Source organism: Rhynchophorus ferrugineus, unplaced genomic scaffold, assembly GCF_030347505.1.
Source record: "Rhynchophorus ferrugineus isolate W39M unplaced genomic scaffold, kcgeb_rfMv2 rfM3, whole genome shotgun sequence".
Taxonomy (NCBI): Eukaryota; Metazoa; Arthropoda; class Insecta; order Coleoptera; family Curculionidae; genus Rhynchophorus; species Rhynchophorus ferrugineus.
In genome coordinates this window covers 61342620-61369106 of record NW_027472582.1, presented here as the reverse complement: position 1 = coordinate 61369106, position 26487 = coordinate 61342620, and the positions used below count along the sequence as shown (strand labels likewise).

Genomic DNA, 26487 nt, shown 5'->3' with positions numbered 1-26487 from the left:
TAACGATAAATCTCAACAGTAGGGATGTAGAAAAACGCATCCCTACTGTTGAGGCACCTCCGAGAAGTAAAACTGAACAATGAGTACTGAACATATCAATTTTTAATGTATTAAAAATATAAGAAATAAGTTTTTTTTTTAAATGTTATAGAAATTTTTTTGTTCCGACATATCAGTATTTTTATTTTTTCTTGAAAATATCGATATATATTTCATAAAAATATCTATACTTTTTCTAGCTGTTGCAAAAAATTGATTGAGACTTATTTTTCTAAAAATATTGGTTTTTGATTGGTTTCAGTCGATAGTTTCTAACGCCATCAATTTTGTAATATATGTCAAAATAGTCATATTTTGGAGTTTCTTTGGCGTTTGTCAGTTATTCTGATTCTGAGTAAACTGTTATTTTAGTAAAGTGTGTAGTGAAATAGTTATACTGCGATATATTTAATAATATATTGCATATTATCAATAATTTTAAGAAGGTATTTAATAAACACCTTTAATACTATATTTAACTTATTCTAATACCCCACATTTTCATAAGCTTTGCTTTATATCTTTCATAACCTTAAAAATTTTAATTTTATTCTGGTTTATTTTCATATTATTTATTTTATAGACATATTTTCATTAATATGCTTTGTTTTAGGTATCTTGAATAATGGTTAGGAAAAGTACAAGGTCCCTAAAAGCAGCCGAAAAAGCAAAACCTGAAACTCCTCGTCGTGGAACTAGAGCTTCTACCCGTCGTAGAAAAGGTACACCAAGCGAAGAATCTGATGATGAATATAAAAAACAATTGAACCAATCACCAGATAGGTCTGATAAAGATTCTTCAGATAATGATTCTCCTGATAGGGATTCTAAGAAACCATTTAAGAAAAGAATTCGTGGTAGAAATCGAGAATCACCAGTAGTTAAGGTAGATGATAATGAAGAAGTAAAAGAAGGAAAAAAGGGTAAAGGTAAGTCTAAAGGTAAAAATAAATCAAATGATACAGATAATGTGGAAATTGAAAATGACAATACACAGGTGACAATTGAGTCACCCAGCGTCATTAAAGAAGAACAAATAGATGAAAGTAATTCAGAACCAATAACATCAGAAAATATAACTACTGGTGAAAATAATAATGGAAATTCTAACGATGGAACCAATGACCAACAATGCGCTGAAGAGTCCAATGAAAATGAAGAAAATAAGGATAAAGATCAGGATGATGGAAGGAACTTACAAGTGGAGTCAGAACAGATAGAAAGTAATGATCCAAAAGAAGAAGAATGTGAGCTAAGAAATGAAGAAAAACCTAAAACTAAAGATTCAGATAATTCTGATTCAGAACAAAATAAGGATACAAAGCAGAATATGTACCCTGAAACTGAAAATCCTAGTATAATGGAGATTAATAAAGAATGTGCAAAACAAGATCTAGTTTCTACAGAAGAAAATCAAGAAAGTCAAGATATAAAACAAAATGATGAACCAAAGAAAAAAATTACATTAAAAAGGATTTCTGAAGTGAATGAACCAATTCAAGAACAAAAACAATCTGATTTTAATTCAGGAGAAAGTAAAGATATAATAGGGGACACATTTCAAGAAAATATAAATCTCGATACTGTTGAGATTAATAAACTTGAAGAACCAAGTAAGGAGGGATCTGATACTATTGGAAAAATTATCCAAAATATAACACCAAATGAGAAGAAGGAAGAGCCTAGAAAAAAAATATCATTAAAAAGGATTTCTGAAGTAAAGTCGTTTCAAGAAGAATTAAAAATCAATAAAGAGGTTACTGAAGAACTTCAAAAAGACTCTTGGTCTTCTTCGTACGAATTAAACAAAAAAAGTGGTAAAGATGATAAAGATAATAGATCAGACACATATGATGATAAAAATGTAAGAAAAAAGATTTCATTAAAGAGAAGAACCACAGATGAAAAGAAAGGACAGAATGAAATCAAACACGAAATTAACTTGGTTAGAAGTTCTTCTGTTGAAGAACAAAGCCCAGAGAAACAAAAGAGGCATTCTGAAACAGAAACAAGTAGTCCAACAGATATTAAGAAAACTGTTGAACCATTGCAAAAGGAACATGAAGGTAAGTTGAGGGTGTGTAATTATATTTATGTTATGTGTGCAACTGTGTATTTATTTTAGAAAAACCAAGATTGAAAAAGCCTACAAAAAGAATTACACTTATACGAAATTTAGTTCAAAAAGAATCAACTAATGTGCTTTTAAAAAATAAATGGGGTAAATGTAATGTAACAGAAATAGGAAACATAAAACTAAATATATTAAAAGACATATGTACAAGTATTGACTTTCTCCCTGAATCTGAAGTAAATCTTGAAATTGTTATAAAAGAAAGGAGAGGTTCAGAGAAGGAACGTCAAAAATCATTCAATGAAATGGAGGCTGAAGAAATGGAAAAAATAGAAGCTGAGCTCAATGCAGAACCAGAAGATTTTGAAGAAAAAGAAAATATTATTGCAATGAATAGAAAAATCAGTATCGTGGATGATACAGCGAGCAAGTTGAAGCCGCCACCAAGCCCTGCGAAAAATGCTGTTTCTGAAGTTTTATATATAACTAACTTGGTACGGCCTTTTACTGTAAAACAGCTACGGGAATTACTTGAGAGAACAGGAAAAATTCGGGAAGAGGGATTTTGGACTGATAGGATTAAATCCAAATGTTATGTCCATTATCAAACTACAGAGTAAGTAAACAGTGACAAAAACAATATCATTTTGTATTGAATAAAAATTCTAGTGTTCATAACATAAATTACTTATATTATGTATGTACACTATAATATATTTTTATATGTTCATTGATATAATTAAATTGTTAATTAGGGAAGCTGAAGCGACACGAAATGCTTTACATGGAGTTCATTGGCCTATAGGGAATGGTAAGCAACTCATCATTGAATTTGCCACAGTAGAAGATTTGGAAAATGCTAAACATCCACCAATTGTGCGTAAGGAAAAAACACCAGAACAAGAAAATATTGTAGGTTATCGTAATACAGATTATAAGACATCAATTAATAATTAGTTATTTTAGAAAATGGAAAAGGAAGATACTGCTGATGAAAGGAATGGGGACAGAACAGGACGAGACCGGGAGTGGGATGGAAAGGACGCGAATTTATCTAGGAATTCAAGATCTAGGAGTAGAGATAGACAAAGGAAACACATTCGGAGATCCTATACTCCCGAAGGTAATTTGTTCACGCGTTTTTTATTGAATTAGTTTTTAATTAAGTTTGTTTAGACTATCAAAACAAACGAAGAAAACGGGACGAACCTGTACCGCAAAAAGCGATGGATGATTTGTTTTTGAAAACGAAAGCAACACCAAGTATCTATTGGCAACCCCTTTCCCCAGAAGAAGTAAGTTTAGAATAATATAATCCTTGTATTTTGGCCTGGGAAAAAGTTCGTAATGTTTTTGTTTCGTCGATAAACATTGTTTATTGTCGTTGTTGAAACTTGAAATTACGATGAAAACGTAAATATACCAATTACGATGAGTCATATTCTGGTCACTGAAATAAAACTCTTGAGAAGATTTAGCAACATAATTTGAAGCGTCGATATAATGTAGAGCAAGCGTAAGGCTCAAGAGGTGAATGCTGATGTTACTAGAAGTCAAGCAATTAAAACATTTTTGCTGAAAACGGAACCGAATATATTGTATATTGGAACTTTTTCCAATATACAGTATATCTAGTAAGAAAGTTGAAATTTCAGAGTGCTATAAATAAAACAAAATTAGTTGTAAAAATATATTTATTAGCGTTGAGACACATCGAATAATTCATTCGTGGCTAGTTTTATACTTATAATTATACTTATTTTTGGCGTTCTTGCTTAGCTGCCTCACTAGTGATGTGATATATAAAGTATATGGTTTTAAGCCTTGTTTGTATTATGTTAAGAAACTAATTTTAACCGATAAATACTGAAATACTTTTGATTGAAAAGTAGTAGAAATAAATTATTAATATAATTAGTAAAATTAAATTAATAAATAATTTATTAAGTTAATATAATAAGTAGTCCATTAATCATTTCAAGTAAAGTTCTAATTGAATGAATTGTAGAAGCTTCACGACTGACTGAGTTTTGTGGAGCGGTCTGTAATGAAATTATTTTTAATTAAAGTTCCCTTTGGTACTTGAATTGATTTTATTGCAAAACTGTTAGTTATTGCTCAGCTACAGGTACTTTCGAGACTGATTTTTAAGTTGGGAGATAATTTGGAAATAATTTCTCGTCGTATGGTGGAAGAAGTTTTTAGGTATTTTTAATTTGTCGCATACATGTTATAAATAAGGATAAGAAATCCCAATATTAAACAGACCTTGGGAGTGACTATGCTAAAGGATATTATCGCTCTTTTTGGTCGCAGCCTTGTTTTGCAGGTGGTAACACTTTCGATAAACGGTTTGCCTGAAACCACCTAAAAGGAAGTACCTAACTCTCATAACGTTACTTAGTGGCCTTGCAAAAACATGGCGTATATGACTCGCGAAACTCGCTTTAAGCTATCGATGATATTTTTCCTTACATCCGCTAGTGGTGCAGATCCTTGAATTGTATAGTCTGGTTATATCGCGATGAAACAACATAATATTGGTCTGGATCCCCAGCCACAAGGGCATACCTGGGAATGAATTGACCGATGACCTCGGCATAAACGCTATGACGAGTGGTCAACAAATTGTAAATATTATATATTATAAGGATTTTTACCCATTTATAGATGGTTGGTAAATAGGCTATTGCAACTTGATTGAAACCTGCTGTAAGAGGAAAACAAGCTTTGGCCCATTAAAAAGACTTCTTTCCCCTGTTACACCTTTAAGGAATAGAAATTTGCAAGTAAAATTAAACAGGCTACTGATTGGTCACTACAAATTCACCCATTCCTTCCTAAAGAATCCACCTCTGTGTCCCAATTGTGAGTAACCAATGTCAGTCTTACATGTTTTGGTGAAATACAGAAATGTATTAACTATTAGAAGAATTCATGACTTACCTGATTCATTGAAGGTTGTATTCTTGCCTCAAAACCGACCCAAATTGTTTAATTTCCTCAAAGAAATCGGTCTGTGATTTAAAGTCTAATTTTAACCTATACATAGCTTATTGTAGGATGAATTTTACCTATACAACATTTTATTATTCATTTGTTCGATGTTTCTTGTGCGAGTTTGGTTGTTTTGCTTCTTAATCCTTTTTTTTAATTCTAAACATTATAAATATTAATTAGCTTATTGTTTTGGAATTCCTTGGACATGTAACTGTCGGTATTTAGCATGGGTTGTCGTTAATAATTCTCTAAAAATGCTAAAGCGTTGAGGAGACTCTAAACCACTAATATTTAAGAGTGCATATATTTAAAACTGTGTTTTTTTGTCTTTGTTTTTTTTGTGTATTTTGCTTGCGTTTGTATTTTGTGACATAATATAGCAAGAAATGTATATTTTATATTTCGGTCACCCTTGTTAAGCTGCACCCCTTTATAACAAAATAGTTAAGTAGTATATTCGACTCTCTTATGAATCATATTCATTCTTACACACCACACTCCTCTGCATCAGCGTGTATCAATTACCTAGGCTGTGCAACAATATTTAAATCTCAATCTTAGAATATTGTCCCTTAATTAGGTTAGTTACAATAGCTGTCATTTTTCTTGTTTACATACACTATCTTCTAAGAAATGTGGGATTCGTGAAGAGTGGAGGTTACGTTATTTAGTGTGCGTTGTCTAGGAAAGACTTCCCACGGACTACAGTCTATAAGTCGCTTTTTATTTTTCAATCAAAAAACGCACTCTTCAACTATTAAACCCGCAGGTTGAGTCAAGATTAATCGATAGGGCGTAATGCAAATTTAAGATACTGACGCCCATTGTCAGGATTATCATAGTACAATTTTTTAATATGTCAATAGTCTTCAATGTTTCATAATTCATTTTTTTTCCAGATCGCCTTAAAACAGCAACAAAGACAGGCTCGCCTAGAGGAAAATAAACGTCGTATGGAAGAAATGAGATCCTCTGGGCGTAGAGACACAACTAGAGAAAGAGACCGCCGAGATCGCAATTTTAGGCGGCGTTAACTTCCGTATCGATTCGCCACGAACGCGTATTATTCATTTTTTTTCTTTTTGTAGATAAGAGCGTGTTACTTGCGAGATTGAGTGTGTGAATGATATCAAATTTCACGTTTTCCTCCTCTTTTAGTTAACCGTTTATAATTTGTTAGGGAACATTTAATGCGTAACTTTCATAATTTCAGCGGAATAATGTTCATAATAAAATTGAACGTCAAAAATTATTCTCGCGTTTATTAATGCATCCCGCATTTTTATTAATATATACTGCTATTTTAAGGCAGAGGAAGGGTATTTTTTGTAGGCTATTGTCGGGGTTTTTTTACGTTCTCATTTTTTATGACGGGTGTTACGAGTGAACGCAACATAGAGAGAATGGATTATGTAATCCTAATTTTTATAGGATTTCCAGTTACACGTCCGATCCATAATATTTCGTCGAGGGAGTTTATTCTTGTGAGGTTTCGCCGAGATTTGGTACTGGTCAAGACAAGCAGGAAACATAGTTATGGATCCATTTTTAAAAATTATTTACCTTCTAAAGGTCATAAAGCCGTAGCACGACAAAATACATTAGTCATGTAAAAGAGTACGACTGTATCCCCGCATTGAATAGAATGACTATTGTACAATATTATTTCCTTGGCTTAAAAATAAATGTACACTTACAGCAAGTGTTTTTTTTATTTACCTGAGCGAAATCAAGTACGTTTTCACACATGGGCAGTGATATACTTAGTCTTTAAAGTATCCCAACCTGTTCTAACAATTTCGTCGCAAAATTGAGGATAAAAGTATATCTGTCAGGATCTTCGGATAAATTCATTTTAAGTAAATATTTAAATTTAATATGCTGTATGACTTCTTTTCATATGGAGTCATCTTTTGCTTGTTTTTGTTAGCGAGTCATGTGAAATTTGAATACTTAATAATGTTACTCGGCAACAGATGGCGATAGACAGAATTGAATATGATTTCAACTTTTACATCACAAATTCGAAACAGCGGGGTCGTTGTGACCATATATATTTAAGAATTGGTGAGGTAGTATTCATAAGCTTGCATAAGTTGCCTACTGTGGAAAATAGCAGATTGTTGATTTTTCTTAGTTTCCTTGAACGATAGTGCGCTGTATCCAGTGTAAATTTTGCAACATACGGTGGAGTATCGTCGTACGAGGTGACTTGGCAAATATTACTCGCTATTACAGTTTTATTACAGTCGTTTAGTTTGTTCAATTGACGTTCATAAACACAATGCACACACAACCTCGGCAGCAAATTTTTTCAAATCAAACAGTAATGAATGTCGATATTGCAATTTTGTGTAATTGCAAAATTTATAATGCAACGTTGCCGCATGAAATTTAAATTTTCATTTACTTTGGCTCTATATATACTGATAAAATAATGAAACAAAAATAACGTATTAAACTACAGTTAATTAAACAGCCCCAATACATGTAGGTAGATTAAAGTTGTTTTATTATATTTATATTGACATAAAGGCAGTACAGTATCAACACGAACCGATTTAGTTACATGCTCAGACGCATTAGACTTCATTGTCTTTTTTTTTAATAGAGTAATGCTAATTAGTAAAATGAGGGAGAAAAGTGCTCCGAGTTTAAAAGGGATTTTACCTTTCTATAAACTTAATTTGGTAATACATCCACGGTGTTGACGTGCATTGGCTGTTTTATTGGAAGGACTATACACTGAATAACTCAATAATATTAAATGGAAGAAAACTATTATGTTGCGAAGTGTCAAAATTCAGTAATGTAACAATTAGGTTAGGTTCTTTAACATTTATTTAAATGTATACTTCGCATTTTCACCAATAGATGTCGCTGATCAAAATACACGTAAGCAGATAAAACAAGAACCTCTCGATGTCATTTACATTATAAAATTAAATACTGGACAGTGAAAATAGAAATTTATTAGTGTCTTTATGCTTTATTAAAAAGAAGCACAATTTGACAATGAAAGTACATAATTTTTGCATATATAATATATCATACATACACACCACAGCCGGTATTCTATTAGATTATACAATAACCTCGGGTCTGAAAAAATGTATGAACTGTATCAATATTTTATTATATATAAAGTTCAAATAAATTGATTAATGTTATAAAACATATAACTCTAGCGAACTACAATATGATACTAAACTAAAAGGGCCTATAAAAATACGTTTAAATATCTACAAGGTGGAAATATTGTAAGAGAAAAATATATTTCTGAAATAAAGAACATATCAGACTAAAAATCTAATATATAAATAAAAAATAATAAAAATAAATCAGAATTGTACTCAACTGATGAACGTTGTTAAGATATAATTTTGTCAATACATTTGAGTATAATTCTGTAAAATTATAACGCTTCGTATTTGGTTTCTTAAAACGCAGCATTTTCCTATAGTTTCTATTACCTCACAAGCGTGTAGTTCGATTGTAGCAGCTATGAAGATATAAACAAATTAATAACTAATACTATAATAACAACTATTCAAAACCTATAATTAGCAAAATTCAACAATAAATTATAGATTATTCGGTTAATTTATCAATAACTTTGTAGTACTTAAACTTAACGGAAAAAATGCCGAAAATACGCTATATGGTTGAATTTTTGTTCGTTAGTTTACTTTCATATTATGAACATTAATGCATATAGCTTTTCTGCTGATCAATTCGATAAAGTGGATAATTGAGGATTTTAAGGAAATGACGACAAATTAATTGTTTCTACTTAATTAAAGAGAACTCATAGAACTATAAAATTTCAATGATATTAAATCTTAGATATGTTATAATTTCAAAATAATATATATTTTTAAGTGATATCATGATAATGTCTATTATTAACCGATATGTCGTACTATATAGTCTTGCTCGTTGTATTTTGAACATCTAGATTGCTATATTAATCAAAATTCCTAATCGATATATAATAAAATAGACGTACCTTTCTAGCAGTCTTCGTTTCAAATCTGGTGGATACGTAACGTAAATGTACTCGTTATCTTTATCTCCTCCTAAGTAATCCTCCGAGTACACGTGATGTCCTTCACCTGATCCCAATTCGCCTCGTAACAAATGTGCAGGTGATGGGGTTGATCGATCCGTTATACTGGCGCTTGTGACACTCACATCGTCTGTGCTGAAAAGGCTAATGTAGATTTATGTAAATAATCAGTGGACCATAAGGGACCTTTGAATATAATATTAACGGTTAATTAAGGGGATAACCTTTTACAATTTTAAACATAAAAATATCACATTTTGCGAATATGTTGGTACGATAAATATAGTAAATATCGAAATATTTAAAGAGTTATCGCATATAGTAAACTAACATGTCAATTGAAAAGTCTCTGGCCTGGCACATAGATGGCGCTACTAGAATTAAGTCCATATGTTTTTTAGTTAGCCTTAACCCTCAAAAGATGCGTGTATAAATTTGACAGCTGTCGGATCATTAGTTTGTGAATTATAGCATTTTGAGTGAAGCAACTTTTGTTATTGTGAAAAAATGGATAAAAAGGAATTTCGCGTGTTGATAAAAAATTGCTTTTTGAAAGGAAAAAATACAGTTGAAACAAAAACTTGGCTTGATGCCGAGTTTCCGAACACTGCCCCAGGAAAATCAACCATCAAGGATTGGTATACTAAGTTTAGACGTGGTGAAATGAGCACCGAAGACGGTGAACGCAGTAGACGACCAAAAGTTGTTTAAAAAATCCACAAAATGATTTTGAATGACCGTAAATTGAAATTGAATAAAATAGCAGACACTCTAAAAATATCAACTGAACGTGTACATCATATCATTCACGAATATTTGGGTATGAGAAAGCTCTGTGCAAAGTGGGTGCCGCGCGAGCTCACTTTTGACCAAAAGCAACGACTAGTTGATGATTCGAAGCAGTGTTTGAAGATTATCAAGCGTAATAAACCCAAGTTTTTGCGTCGATATGTGACAATGGATGAAACATGGCTCCATCATTTCACTCTGAAGTCTAATCGACAGTCATCCAAGTGGATTGCACACGATGAACCCGCCCCAAAGCGTGGGTACACGCAACAGTCGGCTGGCAAGGTTATGGCGTGTGTATTTTGGGATGCGCATGGAATAATTTTCATTGACTACCTTGAAAATGGAAGGACCATTAACAGCGTTATTAGACCGTTTGAAGGACGAAATCGCCGAAAAATGGCCGCAAGAAAAAGAAAGTGCTGCTTCACCAAGACAATGCACCGTGTCAAAAATCCATGAATTGGGCTTCCAATTGCTTCATCATCCACCGTATTCTCCAGATCTGACCCCAGCGACTATTTCCTGTTTTCAGATCTCAAAAGAATGCTCGCTGGGTAAAAATGTTCGTCGAATGAAGAGGTGATCGCTGAAACTGAGGCCTATTTTGAAGCAAAGGACAAATCGTACTATAAAAATCAAATCGTACTACAAAAATGGTACCGAAAAATTGGATGGTCGCTATAATCAGTGTATCACCCTTGAAGGGAATTATATTGAATAAAAAATGTTTGCTAGTTTTGCCAAAAAAAGTCTTTTACTATGGTAGACCGGGAACTTTTCAGTTGTGTTTCAGATGTCCTTTATTCACCTCTTAACTTTCCTAAATCTAACCCAGCAGTTCTAACCTTCAAACAACTTGTTAAAATTTGACATTTACTTTAAAAAGCATCCAAAAGGTTTCCCCCTAATCTACTACTTACTCAAATAGAACCCAAATAACGTAATAACACAAACACACTCCAAGGGATAGCACCATAAAAACCATACATAGTAAACCCCATGGAAACGATCGGATATCACTTTGCGAATCTTCCCAATACCTATCACACGTGAGATACCAACATATAGCTCTGTTAAGCTCATCTGAAAATAAAACATAAATAGTTAATAAATATATAAAAAATATACTAAATATATATGATCATTTTGTTTACCTTCGACTTCTTTAAAATCTTTTATACTTAGTTGTATTAGTAAACTTGCTATACAGTCCCTAACCAAGATCTCACATTTTGTCTTGATTTTCTGCAACTCTTCAGGTTTACAGTTTGCTTTTAGTTTCTGAATTTCGTTGATACGTTGCTGGCGGTTATTGGGTGCCGGTAAGGCCGAGTCCACCAAATCACTCTGACATATATTGTTGGAGCTGGTGTTCTGTTGTGTTTTATCAGCTTGATTGGACGAGCTGCTATCTGTTGAAAAAAAAATCAGGATGAAATTCAGTCTGTCATCAATGTTCTTTTAATGATAATCATTATTTAATGTAATTAGTTTCAGCCAGACCTTTTATGCCTGCAGCTTCGGGAGCTTCGGTCTTTTGGCACCGTTTTCCAATCGGAGTTTTATCTGATTTTGCAGACTTCCGTAAAAAGACAAAATTATCACTTTTTACTGTATATTTCGCGACGTCTCTTGGACCTGAAGGAGTCAAAGCTTTTGAATATGATGAGGCTTCTCTCCAAATTTCTATATCGGTATTCTCATGGTCCGATGAAACTGTTTTAAGATCAAGCGTATTAATAACATCGCACCTCATTATATCACAATAATCTGCTAGACATACTGCATCTTCTGCCTGAAATTATCGCAAAACAAGTTAAGTGAAACTGTTACCAATCAGATAACATTAAATAATAAATATTCACCATATTTGTATACCCTTTATGTCGATTGTCGAAGTGTATGTCCAAGAATTTTTCTTCAAAAAAAGATTTGCCACAAATCCCACACGTCCATTGTGAGGGTCTATGTTGTTTTTTGGCAGCTTGTTGTGGACCAAATATATCCCTTTGCGGATGAAAGGGGCATTCAATTGGTAGTTTGACCTAAAATTTTAATTGGGCCATAATATTTACCATTTAAACTTCATATCAGTGTAAATTCACCTTGTACTTATCTAATACTGGTATCCATTTAGTTTGAACTATTTTTCTAACAATTCTGGCATTTTCTCTTGGACAAGATATTTTAAATATTGTTGGTCCTGGCCATGGAATCAACGATAGCATCAACAAAGTGATGGCTACCTAGAAATAAATCAATTTTCAGTAAATAAAAAAACCACGAAAAATTACAATTTAATTATAGATTTATTAAGTGCCAATAAATAAGTAAAAATATCGATTTATCTGTTTTATTACAAAAATTCTAGCATTTCAAATATTCACTTGGATTGTCTTACCGGAAAATTTAAACAGTTAGTCTTCATTCATACTGTTTTGCTATGACATGGGTTTTAAAGTATTTTTTTCATTTATCTATTAACATTTCACTCTGCGGAGTTTTCTGAAGAAAAATTACCGATGGCGCAAACGCCATTTGGGGGCGCATGTCGAGCAGGAATACGTCGATTCCCGTAGGCATAAACGGTAACTATGGTAACTATTGTACACACCTATTTGAATTTAGAAATTAGTGGAAAATTTAATTAAGAATAGTGTTGGGATATATCATTTTAATATAGATTAAAGGGACCATATATCGCTGCGATGTTTTGCATCTTGTTATATAAATCGAATAAAGTAGAAAAATCAATACAAGCGGGATAATTATACACTCCCAGTTATTATTAAAGTAGCTCTATTGTTTAATTAGTTAATTAATACACTAAACATTATAAAAACAATACGTTTATAAATAATTAATTGTAATATTAAATATGTTGGATTATTAAAAATATATGTTTTTGAATGAAGCCCAAGTGATTTTTTTATATATCTTGAAGCCTCCTTTTTACCAACGAAAGTTTATCTGGACTGGGTCTATAGTTTAACGTGGGATGCAAACCACGGTCTTTGGCATTAAGCCTACCGACTGGCGAGTGACCAACTTAGAAATCAACCCAGAAAACATTCGGTCTTACCCAGTCTGGATATTGGCGTATAGTTCGTATCATTTTCCTTGTCGGATTTTATAGTCTTACCTAGGACAATCACCAACATAAATTTACAACCATGCCCCAGCAGGATTCGTACCCGCGATTATCGCAACAGTAGGTGGACTGCCCTGTCGCCTTCACCACTGCGCCAACCTCTTAGAATTATTAAGACCAATAATATTTAACTAGAGATATGACTTTCCTTTGGAACTCTTTTTTTTGTCGATTTTAACGTCATTTCACGATTATACAATTGTGCTTTTGCGCTTGGAACAGGATATTCCATACAAAGCATGTGGACAAACACAATTTTAGAGCTCTTTAAAATATAATGACTAGAAATATTTTCTACGGTTAAGTGGAGGATATCAAAATGATTTTTGTGTTTCTCTTTTTTACCAACTAGGAGTTATCTGGGTTGGACTTACTGCGTAATGTGGGTTCCAAATCATTTTTATATGGCTGAAATGCTTTTGACATATGGCTCTCATTGAAGGAATAACACAATTAAGTATATTATATCACGTATTACGAATTTTAACAATTGGGACTAGTCCAATTATTATTTGTAAAAAAATCTTATTTTCTGAGGTGCTAACAAGTGCACGTAAAAATTAATTTATTTTCCAGGTCTATTTCTTTGAACTTGAATTGTGTCTCGAACTAAGTCTTCTGTTTTTCTTATATGTCAGCAATAAAATATGTTTATATACAATAAAAAATTCGTCTTTTTCGGGGTGATCTTCGCTTTTTCCTTGGGAAATAATTTTGAATACATATAGCATTTAATACTGCCGGCTCAACCTTAATCCAATGTAAAACAACCCTTGTATCCAGACATATTTATCATTCATCGTATCTTCCAGACCGATATAAACATACCGTTTTTATGTTACAGGTAGCTGATATTATCATAAAGCGATAAAAACATGTTACAAAATATATCAAGAGTCTAATATATAAAATTACTTGGGTTTAAAAATACTTTTGTTGCTATGAAAAAAAAACCCGCTCTACCAATTATGGTTTATCTACGTTAACTCGCTACTTTATGTGGGCTTTGAACAAAACCACTGAGCTTTATTTGCCCACAGTATGGTTATTTGGTGGTTGCATTTGCAACTTATTGGCACTCATTGAAAAAATAACTTAACTATGTTTAATAGTGCTTTTGTTTATTGATAATGAAATCATCTTTCGATCTGTCACACTAATTTTAGTAACTGCGACATAGTCAATCATCTTATGTATTAAAATTTATGATCTTGGGCGTTCCTCGTATGTCTATTCTAGAGGTATACAGGCTATGTTTTTTGTGATGTTAAAACTTGTTATTTATTCCTACCTTGATACAAAATTCTCGAAGGAACATGTAAAATGGAAAAGGAAAGAAGTTAAGATGTAGGAAAATGTATTGGATAATTTGCTATTATATAAACAAAACTTGAAACCTGTACGGATATATGGAATACAATTACGAAGATGTTCCGAAGATGAAGAAGAGGTATTGTACGTGCACCGAGATGCTACAGGACTGATTACTTACATCGAGACCTTCAGATACTAACTGTCTCCCAAGAAATCAAGATAATTGCAAGTAGACATGGGGACAGACTCCATTCTCATGTCAATATCAAAGTAATACACAATACTCTCAAAAGAATAAAACCATTTGATCTTGTGTAGTGCAGTTCATAGAAAAATAGTAGTGTTAATATATAAACATTACACCAGCGACTAAGATAGGGCCAATGGGTCCTCCTAGTTATATACCTAGATTTAAGTTAATGTAAAGACAAATTGTAGGTTAGTCGGCAACGACTAGTAAAAATGTAATAAATAAATTTTAAAAAAATATTGAGGTCATTCTATATTCTTCGATACATTTCTACTATGTAAACTTGGTAAAGGTTTCTATACACCACTGAACTTTTTAGTGGGACTTTTTACACTTAAAGAGTATTGTGTAAACTCAAGTCTTTTTAAAGCATCCGTATATATAAACAATATAATTTTGTAAATAAAATGTATGTTTGATGTAGGTAAGTTTATTGGACATAAATGTAGGTAAGTTTATTGGACATAAATGCAAGACTATTGCAAAACATTAATATATACAATTTGAATAGACATATTTATTGCAGTAGTGTATGCCTAGTAAGCTATAAATTTTACAGTACAGTAGACATATGGAAAACAATATTTTAATATGTTACAGATAACGGATATCAACAGCTTGATTGAAAGCAATGCAATAAAAAAGATGCAATAAAATATCAGTAAATGAAAAAGAATTAAAAGTCTAATATAAATTACTAGAAAATGATTGTTTTTAAAAATATCTTTGTTATTGTGGGAATGTGATTTAAACAAAACTAAAATTTAACGAAATTGGAAAGAAAAATCATTCGGGAAGCCACTAGCAAAGGTGAACCCAGCATTTCCGAACATAGTCTCAAAGACTTGTGAAGGGTCTATATCTGTAACAAAACATAATTTGTTAATTATCACTTAACAGTTTAGGAGGAATAACATAACACATCATTACATTCTTACCTGATGAAACTCCATCAAAATCTTCCAAGTCCTGTCCACTATCATAGCGAGCTTTCTTCTTTGGATCAGACAGTACACCATAGGCTTCTCCTATTTCTTTAAATTTCTTTTCCTGTGCTTTTTTTTCATCATCAGTAGCATTTGCATGCCTGTCTGGATGATGTACTAAAGCTCTCTTTCTATAATTAAAATGGTATCTATAATTTTTTAACCTATAATAATACTTGATATTTACCTATATGCTTTTTTAATTTCATCATCATTGGCATTTCTATCTATGCCCAAAATTTTGTAATAATCTTTTCTCTTACTTTTCTTCAGGGCTAGCTTAGCATCTTGAAGGAGTCTTTTGTTCTCTTTACTTTTATCCATCTTACAGGCCTTTTCATAGTCTCTGGTAATAAACAGTTTATTATTTAATGAAATATAAAATGTCAGAAATAAAAGCTTACTTCACAGCTTCTTCAAATTCACCAATATCCATGTAACATTTTGCTCTTCTTAATAATGCCTTTAGATAAGTATCGTCTAATTTAAGTGCTTCAGTGCAATCAGCAATTGCTTCCTTTGGCTTAGTGAGTCTTGATAGTGCTGTAGCTCTAAAAAATTGGTAATATAAAAATAATGTTATCTGTTAATTCATCATATAATATTGTACCTATTGAAATACAACTTAGCATTTGTTTTCCTGTTGAAAGAATCAATCTGTAAAGCCTCAGAGTATAATTTAACAGCATCTTGGAATTTGCAAAGCCTGAATGCTTCATTTCCATCTTCTTTCTTTTTTTTTAACTGTTTGGCTTTTTTATATTGTTCCATTGCTTTGACATGATCAGGTGCAAGTCTTAATACCTATAAACACATTAAACTGGCTTTTTTTCTCTAAAACTTATTTATAACATACTTGTTGAAAGTGACTAAATGCTTTATCAATATTATCTTCATAATAAAGACATAAACCACGAACATATATAGCATCTGCACTGGCCTTGTTAAATTGTAGAATGTCATTAGCAATTTCTTGAGATTCTTGAAACCTAAAATGTGCACAAAATATAAAATACATGTATATTTTGTACAATTTGATTTACCTTCCCAATATGGCTAAACACTCTGCTTTAGTTAATTTATACTTTTCACATGAAGGTGCTTCGTCCAAACATCTATCCATGCAATAAACAACTTTTCGGAAATCTTTGGATTCATTTGCTTTAACTGCTTCCTTTTCATTGTATTTTATTTTCTCAATTGCTCTCATTTCAGCTGTTGTTGAACCTGGCTGTAACTGTTCTGCTTGTCTAACAGCATTTTCTGCTGTGACTAGATCACCAAGGGCTATTCCGCATTTGGCAATGCGATTAAATCTATTATAATTAAAATAATGGAAGTTATATATTACTACTATAATTTGTAAAACAATAGTACCCTTTAACAAAGCGAGAATCCAGCTGTGTACTTTTTCTAGCATCCTCCAGAGCATCTCTATAACGGTTTAACATAATGTAACAAGCAGCACGATTTCCATAATATGCTGCCATATCTGGACACAAATTGATGGCTTCGGTGTAGAATTGTAGAGCAGAGCGGTATTGCTTAACTTTAAATAATTGGTTTCCATTTTCTTTCTTTAGCTCGGCTAACCTTAATAAAAAGTAGTTTTAGTTTACCTTATATTAATATATATTATAAGCGAATTATTATGCGATATAATGCGTCCTAAAATGTTATTTATTTTAACTCTAGATCTTTCTGTGCAACGAATTTACTACTGGCATACTGAAAATTAAATATACAACCAATATAAATATTTTGAAGGATAAAATTATAATTATAGTAAAATTGGCATGTTATCAATTTTATTACACTTCATGAGTACAGAATTAATATAACAAATAAATTTATCAATGTGTCAACTGTTTAAAATAGGAATATTAACAAAAAAACGAACAATGAACATTGAAAATGTTATAGCAAAAAGTGTCTTGATTAAATTATTTACTACTTGAAATTATGAAAATAAAAATATTATAATTATTTTAAAATGGACTTACTGTTCTGTTGTTTTAGGAAAAATTTCTTCATTGTCATCCGAATCCATAATAACATCTTCTACAACCTCCACCATCTTGAAAATTGTGTCTGCTTATGTATCTGTTCCGATTCTGTCTATCGATTTGACATCTGCGTGCTCTCCATCAAACAGCGCCACCACTTTCAAAATTTGGCGGATATAATTGGTTTTTCGACCGAAATAAATCTAATACTTCAAATTTAAATAATTACTAACGTTGAACTCGCTTGTCAAAATGATTCATTCTGTCATTTATTTAAAAATGATAAATCCTAATCAATTGTACACCAAAAAGGAATTAGCAAATCATATATCTACTTTTCAACAATTTAATCTACCTAAAGTAAATGATTTATTGTGCAATGAAAACAACTTATCGGTCTTACCGGATATTGAAATCACCAATAAAATTGTGGCTTTCAATATACCCACAATAATATTAAAAGAACCTAAATTATCACAGTGGGAATATCTTGATGAGAAAAGTATACAAAAATTGTTGAACATTAAAAATAAGGCAGATTTAGAAGAATTTATAGGTATTTTTATCATTAAAATAATGGATAATTATTAATGTTAGGCATATATTTTAGCACTTTCTTCTGAAAAGATAAAAGACAATAACACAAAATATATTTTTATTAAATTAATATCAGATGTTATAAAATTCTGTAAAAAATATAATTTTAATAATGAAAAATGCGGTTGCGTTTTATCGCAATTTTATCTCACACACTTATATTTTACTGGAAATATAGACGTTTCTCCATTAAAAGTATATTTATATTTCAAAAATATAATGATGTGCCATAGTTTGCCGGTAATTGTATTTGAATACAATAAATAGAATAATACATAAGCATTTTTGTAGTTTCCTCCGAGTAGTAAGAAAATATTTACCATTAAAGAAACAACTGACATATTAGGATATTTTTATAGAATTTATTTGAGAAATTTACTTCTTATCCAATATTTATGCAAGCCAAATTATGCCCTATATTTGAACTATGACATTCAGCCTCCAATAATTTTAAACATTAAAGAGAAAGAAAAAAAGCCCAAGAAAAATGAAAGGAAAAAAGGAAACAAATAAAATATACATATATTTTATACAATTGTATTTTATAACAATAAACATTTATTTATTCTGATTCCTCTAGTTGCTTGCTTCTTTGTTGTAAGTGAGATACAAGGGTTGTCTGATGGCTATTTAAATTGCTTAATAAGTGTGAACCTACATTATTTAATGTTTGCACAAACAATGCTTGAGCTGCCTGAAGATCTGGAATTTCACTGTAGTATATGAGTTCATCTTTGCTGATTAATTTATTTTCATAAATAGCAGCTAAAAAATAAAAAATGTATCACGGTAAATTCAAATGTAGGTAAAAATAATTTTTATTACCTAATGGAATCAACTGTGGAAACTTGCGTAAAATTTTTAATAGTTTTTTAATTTTTGGTTCTGGACTAAATATAATCATATTGTGTGATATATAAAAATCTAAGATGGTTTCATAATGTGTTCCTTTAACAGCAAGAGACACAGTCTCCTTTCCGACTTTCTTAAAATGCATTCCTTCCTTATGTAACATCACATAAGCATTAAACTCATCTTCTTTAGTCATTGGGTTATAGTGGCAAAATGTCACTAATTTTGAAGTATTTAAAGACTTGTATAGCTCGTGTGCTATTATATTTTGAAAGGGATTAAATTCTTGTTCGGCTTTTTTCTTTGTGTTTAATTTCTCACAAATATCTTTTCCTTTTTGACTTAAAAACCATGGTTTTGTTAATGCAAGATATTTGGCCCTCTCAAAATGTGGTGCTCTAGGTCTCTGAATGTTTATTTTTCCTCTAAATCTTTTTATTTGTATTAAGGGGGTAAGCGTACTGCATATTGCTAAAAATAATATGGATCAGGTAAACAGAGTCATTATGAACATTTATATTGTATTTAATTATACCTTTTCTAGCTATTAATGCCATTTTTTAATTAATTATAAAGTTGAAATTGTTTTAAAAATTAGGTTAGATGGGTAATCCTCTTCCTTTTAATATTTTGGGTTATATATTTTTATTGATCATATATATATAAAACTATAAAAAAAATATGATTCTTTAGGTTTGATGGTATTCAAAGAGATGTATCATCAAATTGTAAATAATAAGACCAATATACTGAGGGATGTTCTGAACAATAAATTATCAATTTCCCAGTGATCGTATTTTGTAAGGGTTTTTCCTTTATGTTTATTTTGACATATATCTTGCTGCTTTTTTTAGCTTTTACGGTCTCCTGGTTCAAATCAACAGAGAACAGGTCTGGTTGTATTTGATAATTAAAAATTTTATCTTCATAAAAGGGGTTCTTAAATTCGATAATAGTTGGGTAATTATATTTAATTACAAACGGACCTCTGGGGGTTGGAATAATGCCTTCCCCCATCAATTTGTAACTAAAAAGAATATATTTTAATTATTTTATTATAAATTATTTCAAGATTACTTACGTATATTCACCACTTATAGGAGAACTTAAATATAAAATGGATTCTTGTATACCAATGTGAGATGGTTCAAAGCAGATGATAATTTTTTCAGACTGGCCAGGTAGGATCGGTGGACATCGTGTTATATAAAATTCGGCATTATCAATCTAAGGATAATTATAATAATAGAATAATTATCGACATATATACCCGTAGATAGATTTGGTATACCTTTACAGAAAATTCCAGTAATTGGTCAAATATATTATTAAATAATATTGTTCTAGAATTTGATTCGCCTAATTCAGCTTTAATTGAAATTGTGTCCATTAATTCGGCAGTGTCTGATTTTAGTTTTACATTATACAAGTATGTTCCCAGTTCTTCGCAATAGGCAGTTAGTATTATTTCTTTTTCTTCGACTAAAGTTGGCTTATAAATCAGATCTATTTTAACCTTGAAATTTTCTCATTTTAGTTTTTCATTAATAAGGATTTCAGACGAAATATTAGCAGAGTAACAGCAATCCGGTTTTTAAACCATTTTGTTTTCTATCCTCAATTCAGTTCAGTAAGATTCCAGCATTTCGAAAAAATGAAAGACATTTTGGAATTTATATATTTTCCTTTTAAAAAGGTTTACTTATGAGAAGCATTAGTAAAAAATTTTTAGACATATTTTATATTGATTAAAATATATTAGAAAATAAAATTATATTTTTACAAATTGACTTAATCTTAAAAGCGAAAAAATGTACAGATTTTTGGAAAAATACCAACCGAGAGAAATATGTCAGTATCACCAGTATCAAATGTAGATGTTCAAATGCTATGCAAATAGGTATTTTCATACTTGAAGCTAACGAAAACTAAAGAGCGTTAGGTCCTGACTGATTCCCATATTGAATTGTTATCTTTATTAGGATATACACCTAATTATGATTCCTTGATTAGAGATATACAAACTGTCTACCCATTAACGTTAAAGCAACAAAGTAAATTCGAAATCTGCCTTTATCTGTAACCACTCTGAATTAATAAATATTGTTAATTATTATCCATGTTCTTTTCATTCCCTTAAGGGTGAGTTTTTTGGCCCTTTGAATAATACGAGGTGTACTCAGTGAGTTGTTGATAGATCAGCAAAAAGATTTTTTTGCATGGAATGCTGCTATAAAAGTTGGGTCTAGAAATGTATTTTCTTCAAGAGACTAAATCTCGAAAACTTAACAAATGATTTAGGAAATAAAAAGCAATTCATACTAATTTTGAATCTATAATCTAAAAAAGTAGCTGTTAACTCATGTTAAAACGTCGCAATGTTGCCGCACTTCACATTTCATTTATTTGAACTTTGATATATAACAATATTCAATATAAATAAAATAATAAATAAAAAAATATATACATTATAATTTATTTTAACATTTTGAATCAGAGTGATCATAAATATTAAGCAGCTATTTTAAATTTATCCAAACAAGCAAAGCGCCAGAACAACGTTTGCGGATTTATAACCTCTTATGAGCACTAAAATTTTGAAGACGAATAAAATAAACGAAGGGAAGGAAACTATTGTCTGGTATTAAAACGAATTTACAAATTACAATAGGCAATACATTATACATCTAGGTTACGTGAGTTCATTGCTACTTTGGATAGGCTATAATTAATAACTTTGAATACATATTTTATTAACATTTTATCTACCAATACCTCGTTGGAATTCACCGTATATTAAAAAATAGTTTTTAAACACAGTAAGCATTTAATACCCTTTAGAGTACGCATATGACAACAACTTGACCGTGACACACTTTTAGTCCTTCCAATGAAACAGCCAATGCGCATCATTAACACTGTGCTCGTATTGCGAAAGTGAATTTATAAAAACGTATAATTCCTTTTCAGCTCGGAGCATTTTTCTTTCCTATTTTACTAATTAGCATTACTCTAGATAAAAATAGACAGAATGGAGTCTGATGGGTTCGAACATGTAACCAAATCGGTCTATAAAATTCGATTTGTGTTGGTACTGGTCTACACTGTTGTCATATGTCAATGTAAATATAATAAAACAACTCTAACCTAGAAACTATTGTGGCTGTTTAATTAACTGTAAAACTCAAATAGTATAGTAGTTTCCTTCAATAAATCAATATTCAAGTCCTTCAATAAATATGCATTAATATGTTATAATGTAAAAATAAACTATATTTTATAACGTTATAATAAAACAACTTTGACTTATTTTATTTACATTAGTATTTTTTTCTCAGAGTCAAAATAAACGAAAACTTAAATTTGATTGACTTAAACAACGTTTCATTATAAATTTTGATGACGTGCATTGGATGTTTTACTGGAAGGACTATACAGAAAAACTGGCCACTCCTGGTCTATTAGATAATCCTGAAAATATATTGCTCTAGTTGAAATTTGTATATATTTATTTTAGAAAAAACAAGCATCATGGTTTTGTTGGTTTAGAGATATACAGAGACTGTTTAAAATTAATAGAACATATTAGTTGTCTAAATGTTATTCGAATATGGGATCTAATTCGACAATTCATTATGAACAAACTTTAGTGGAAGTTTTTTAATAATTAGACCTATGGCTTCACATGAATTACAGAGCTCAGTTACTACGTTACTATACCTCGGTTGAGAATGTATTAATCGCTGATAATTCGTTAATCTTACCAACTATCAACGTGTAAATACTGCATTGACGTCACTGAGGATTATTAGTTTGTATCAGACCATTGTCGTCAAAGTAATCCTATAAATACTGACAGAAACATCAATCGTTTTTTTTATTTAAAATTTAAAACCGTGGATTATTTTTTTACTCACATAATATATATTTATAGATGTAGCTAGATTATATAAGTATTATAGGATGTACAAATAAGTTTTAAGGGTCTTGATAAAACTGAATAAACTTCAAAAAAAAAAGAAAAGTAGTTTCATATATTTTATTAAATTCAAATTGCAGTCATCGCTAGCTACTTTTTAGCTACTTTATTAGAAAAGAATTGTAAAAACTCATGAATTCGTCAGGTGAGATAAGGAATTCCATTTAAGCATTTCCATCTAGATTACAGCGGTTGTTGAAAAGACATTCGAAAAAAAGATATGAAAATAATTTTTTGTTGCGGCGAACTGACAAAAACTTAATTATAGTACTTGACGGATTCCCGAATATAATCAGCTAAATATTTCGGATTACATCTCGATGGTAGGTTAAATTGGAAACATCATGTCAGACAAAAAACGGAGCAGATTAGACTCAACTCAAGCAACTGTAATGGTTAGTCAAAAGATACTCGCACTGAAACTGCACGATGACCTCGAAATCAAATGGATATACGAAGTGAGCCAACATTTTGCTTTAAAACATGAAATAAGGTTGCTAAATCACAGCAACGTGGAAGCGGTACAGCTATTGGACAACACGCAGGAAATCAAAAGATTGAAGCGAACCAAACTACACGAACTTGTTTAATGTATGAGTGTATTTTTAACTTTAGCTTAAGTAATTTAGTTTTATTTTAATTTGGGAAATACATACTGATATTAATTCCTTACTCACCTTGCTAGTTTATTAGTGCAAGTACAACATAACAGTAGTCATAAATTAATTTGTAAATTAAGATTGTACTAAGCATATCTAATGTAAGATGTAATTGATAAAAAAAAAAACATCTAGATGTCATATACTATTTCATTTGTTTTTTTTTGTATTTCAGATCTATATTTAATTCCTAAGTCCATAGTAATGGCCAATGTAAAAAAATGAAATGTGAAAAAATGTGAAAATAAATGTGTTTCTGCATGTAAATATTTTCTTAAATTTGATGTATCTGTGCCTTCAACTTCATGCAAATAGAAACCAATACAACACGAAGAAGATGAAAAACTGAGCGTATATTTGGTAATATTGCAAACAAGAATTGTTACATATCTTTTTACTATTTTGCCGTTGCTATTATGTTATATTATCTAAATGCTATTGAACGGTACCTGGAATCTACTTAAATTTGTTGGTGAATGATCCTATATCACGATTTTTAAATTAATGACCAAATTTTGATCAAAATGATATATCATTTTGCAGGATTTGACCGAACGTTCCTATACTGCAATCTCAATTTATAACGATCTATAAGGACGACTTGGATTGTTTGGAACTCATTGGTCAATTTCGCTTTCTTTTAAATCATCTACCTTTCATTATATTTTTTCCTTTCGATACCAAATTCACCGACTGTAATATTTTGAAACCCTTTCGACAATTTTTATCACCTGTGTCACCATTGTCATATTATTCTAATTACATAGAGAAAAAATCCTAATACCTACATACCAGTTTGAGTTTCTTAAGAAACATTCAACATTTGACCAGGTGCATAGAAAAACAGGTAAGTGAAAAAGCTTACGAAGGTAAAACGGTATGTTCAGCTATATTCTTAGATCTAGGACAAGCCTTCAATAAGGCATGACGGCGTTATTCATAACATTACAGTCAGTATGTTTAGAGTTAAACAAGAAGAAGCCTACCCTATAAGATAAGCTGAAGCAGGTGGACTACAAGGAAGTGTATTAGTCCAATTGTTTACTTACTCTACATATCCTGTCGGGTACAATAGCGAAAAAATAAGAATTACAACGCAATAGGCAGGAGACAATACAAATAATTGGACTCAAATCTAGAAAATAAAATAAAAATACGAAAATAAATCTGTGCATGTGCAATTCACGTATAATCAGACCACACAGGCACTAATAATAATAAATAATAATATCATTCCAAACAACAACGCTAAGTAACTCGGAATGAATCTAGATGCAAAACTTCACTGGAAGGAACATATAAAGAAGAAAAGAAAAGAACTGGAATTGAAATATAGGAAAATGTACTGGCTAATTGGAAAAAAATCACAATCAGTACATAATAAATTGCTACTATACAACGAAGTATTGAAACCTATATCGACATACGGAATTCAATTATGTGAATGTTTTGTGAAAACTAATATAAATACAACAAAGTCCTGATAAGTATTATAGGTGCACCGAGATACTACAGGACTGATCACTTACATCGAAATTTTCAGATACCGACTGTCACTCAGGAAATTAAGATAATTGCATAGAGACAGGAGGACAACCTTAGTTCTCATGTCACTATCGAAATAATACAATTCTTGGATAACACCAGAACAGGACACATACGCACAAAATAATCAAACCATTTGATCTTGTGTAATGTGGTGTAGTGATGTTCATTTACATTACTATAAACATTATTTATATTATTAAGAACATAAACATTATTACAACAGAGACTAAGATAGGGCCAATGGGTTTTCCTAAATATATACCTCGATTTAGCAAGATCGATTTACGAACCTCGATCGAGACAAGAATTCGTACATCTTCGTCTGACATCACGAATGGAAAAAAACAGTCGAACCGTGCATTTGATTGAAAATAGTAATTACCATTTTCAGTCACTACTTTTTTTTGACTGTCGACTGTTTCGACTGTTTTGCGACTATCGAGTGTTTCGACTGTTTTCAGTCGATAGTTCCCAACGTTAGTTAGAACGTTATTGAGAACAGATTGTCCTCTATATGCTTTAATTTTATGAATCGCTTATACTTGAAGGTTATATTGTTGACAGATATCAAATCTTACTATGGCAGTATTACTTAGCCGATGGCACACTCTTTTGTTGGATACTATAGCTTATTTGTACATCTCATAATTACAACAAACATCATATTTGACAAAAAGCAAAACGCATTAGAACCAAAATAAAACAACTATACTGGTTAGTCGGAAAATACTCTCAACTTGATCTAAAATCAAAGAGGTTGATTTATAAGACAGTCATAAAGCCAGTTTGGACCTATGGGGTTGCACTAAAAATTCAAATCAACTAGTCATCCAACGCTGTCAAAATAAGGTTCTTCGATTAATTACCGACGCCTATCGCTACGTAACCAACGAAGACCTGGAAATCGAATGGATTTGGGAAGTTATCCAAGATTTCGCGAAAGAAGATTACTAAATCATACTAACGTGGAAGCAATACAACTGCTGGACAGCGCGCAGGATATCAGGAGATTGAAGCGAACCAAACCATACGAACTTATATAAAGTGTATACCTTTAGTGTAAACTATAGCTATAAGTTATTATAATTTTATAATTGAGGAATATATATTGATGTATTTTCTCGCACTCGTCTTGCTTGTCAATTAATTCAAGTACAAATGTAATGTGGTA

At 31.1% G+C, this 26487-nt stretch overlaps 5 protein-coding genes and 1 long non-coding RNA gene across 10 annotated transcripts in view; 2 read left to right on the top strand and 4 right to left on the bottom strand.

Moving 5' to 3' along the window:
* Positions 1–344: 344 nt before the first annotated feature.
* Positions 345–6815, top strand: Acn (apoptotic chromatin condensation inducer acinus). The gene is made up of 7 exons (XM_076400325.1): positions 345–485; positions 653–2105; positions 2165–2729; positions 2869–3025; positions 3080–3236; positions 3290–3408; positions 6013–6815. The coding sequence occupies exons 2-7, from the start codon at positions 665–667 to the stop codon at positions 6145–6147; spliced, it is 2574 nt and encodes an 857-aa protein (XP_076256440.1). The 5' UTR covers positions 345–485; positions 653–664; the 3' UTR covers positions 6148–6815.
* Positions 6816–8069: 1254 nt separating this feature from the next.
* Positions 8070–12525, bottom strand: LOC143192591 (uncharacterized). 5 transcript variants are annotated; one of them, XR_013004824.1, is made up of 9 exons: positions 12376–12525; positions 12080–12220; positions 11840–12019; positions 11478–11769; positions 11129–11386; positions 10895–11057; positions 9123–9312; positions 8587–8615; positions 8070–8215 (listed from the first exon to the last, which is right to left on the bottom strand). XR_013004824.1 is itself a non-coding variant. In XM_076398020.1 (9 exons), the coding sequence occupies exons 1-8, from the start codon at positions 12400–12402 to the stop codon at positions 8588–8590; spliced, it is 1293 nt and encodes a 430-aa protein (XP_076254135.1). In that variant the 5' UTR covers positions 12403–12525; the 3' UTR covers positions 8070–8215; position 8587. The 5 variants fall into 5 exon arrangements, 3 of the variants coding, with proteins under 3 accessions (XP_076254135.1, XP_076254137.1, XP_076254136.1); XM_076398020.1 differs by having other exon boundaries at positions 9123–9326; XR_013004825.1 differs by lacking the exon at positions 8587–8615.
* A 2607-nt stretch (positions 12526–15132) lies between these two features.
* Tpr2 (Tetratricopeptide repeat protein 2) lies at positions 15133–17817 on the bottom strand. Its single transcript, XM_076398001.1, has 9 exons — positions 17679–17817; positions 17053–17268; positions 16719–16991; positions 16532–16664; positions 16286–16479; positions 16080–16226; positions 15863–16021; positions 15628–15806; positions 15133–15551 (listed from the first exon to the last, which is right to left on the bottom strand). Exons 1-9 carry the CDS (start codon positions 17750–17752, stop codon positions 15454–15456), a joined length of 1473 nt encoding a protein of 490 aa, XP_076254116.1. The 5' UTR covers positions 17753–17817; the 3' UTR covers positions 15133–15453.
* Positions 17818–17994: 177 nt separating this feature from the next.
* Positions 17995–18849, top strand: LOC143192583 (uncharacterized). Its single transcript, XR_013004822.1, has 3 exons — positions 17995–18237; positions 18292–18518; positions 18570–18849. It is a non-coding gene; the product is annotated as an uncharacterized LOC143192583 (long non-coding RNA).
* On the bottom strand, positions 18802–19797 carry mRpL10 (mitochondrial ribosomal protein L10). Its single transcript, XM_076398002.1, has 3 exons — positions 19666–19797; positions 19104–19601; positions 18802–19043 (listed from the first exon to the last, which is right to left on the bottom strand). Exons 1-3 carry the CDS (start codon positions 19685–19687, stop codon positions 18841–18843), a joined length of 723 nt encoding a protein of 240 aa, XP_076254117.1. The 5' UTR covers positions 19688–19797; the 3' UTR covers positions 18802–18840.
* A 31-nt stretch (positions 19798–19828) lies between these two features.
* The window catches only part of LOC143193695 (hydrocephalus-inducing protein), a 73878-nt gene continuing 67219 nt past the window's right edge, over positions 19829–26487 (bottom strand). The window contains exons 59-61 of the mRNA XM_076400010.1: positions 20422–20646; positions 20212–20357; positions 19829–20157 (exon numbers count right to left, since the gene is read on the bottom strand). Of these exons, the coding sequence (XP_076256125.1) occupies positions 19836–20157; positions 20212–20357; positions 20422–20646 (693 nt within the window). The 3' untranslated portion in view covers positions 19829–19835. The remainder of the gene's footprint in view (positions 20158–20211; positions 20358–20421; positions 20647–26487) is intronic.

Bases quoted from the DNA above. Each gene is read 5' to 3' on its own strand.
- Acn (XM_076400325.1), top strand. From the start codon at position 665: ATGGTTAGGAAAAGTACAAGGTCCCTAAAAGCAGCCGAAAAAGCAAAA. The intron at 2,730-2,868 runs GTAAGTAAACAG...ATTGTTAATTAG, and splicing joins GTCCATTATCAAACTACAGA to GGAAGCTGAAGCGACACGAA. The intron at 3,409-6,012 runs GTAAGTTTAGAA...TTTTTTTTCCAG, and splicing joins AACCCCTTTCCCCAGAAGAA to ATCGCCTTAAAACAGCAACA.
- LOC143192591 (XM_076398020.1), bottom strand. From the start codon at position 12,402: ATGAAGACTAACTGTTTAAATTTTCCG. The intron at 12,221-12,375 runs GTAAGACAATCC...ATTTATTTCTAG, and splicing joins CTAACTGTTTAAATTTTCCG to GTAGCCATCACTTTGTTGAT. The intron at 12,020-12,079 runs GTGAATTTACAC...TTAAAATTTTAG, and splicing joins CAGTATTAGATAAGTACAAG to GTCAAACTACCAATTGAATG.
- Tpr2 (XM_076398001.1), bottom strand. From the start codon at position 17,752: ATGGTGGAGGTTGTAGAAGATGTTATTATGGATTCGGATGACAATGAA. The intron at 16,227-16,285 runs GTACAATATTAT...CCAATTTTTTAG, and splicing joins GCTAAGTTGTATTTCAATAG to AGCTACAGCACTATCAAGAC. The intron at 15,807-15,862 runs GTAAATATCAAG...TTTTAATTATAG, and splicing joins GAAATTAAAAAAGCATATAG to AAAGAGAGCTTTAGTACATC.
- mRpL10 (XM_076398002.1), bottom strand. From the start codon at position 19,687: ATGGCATTAATAGCTAGAAAAG. The intron at 19,602-19,665 runs GTATAATTAAAT...TATTATTTTTAG, and splicing joins GGCATTAATAGCTAGAAAAG to CAATATGCAGTACGCTTACC. The intron at 19,044-19,103 runs GTAATAAAAATT...TTTATTTTTTAG, and splicing joins TCCACAGTTGATTCCATTAG to CTGCTATTTATGAAAATAAA.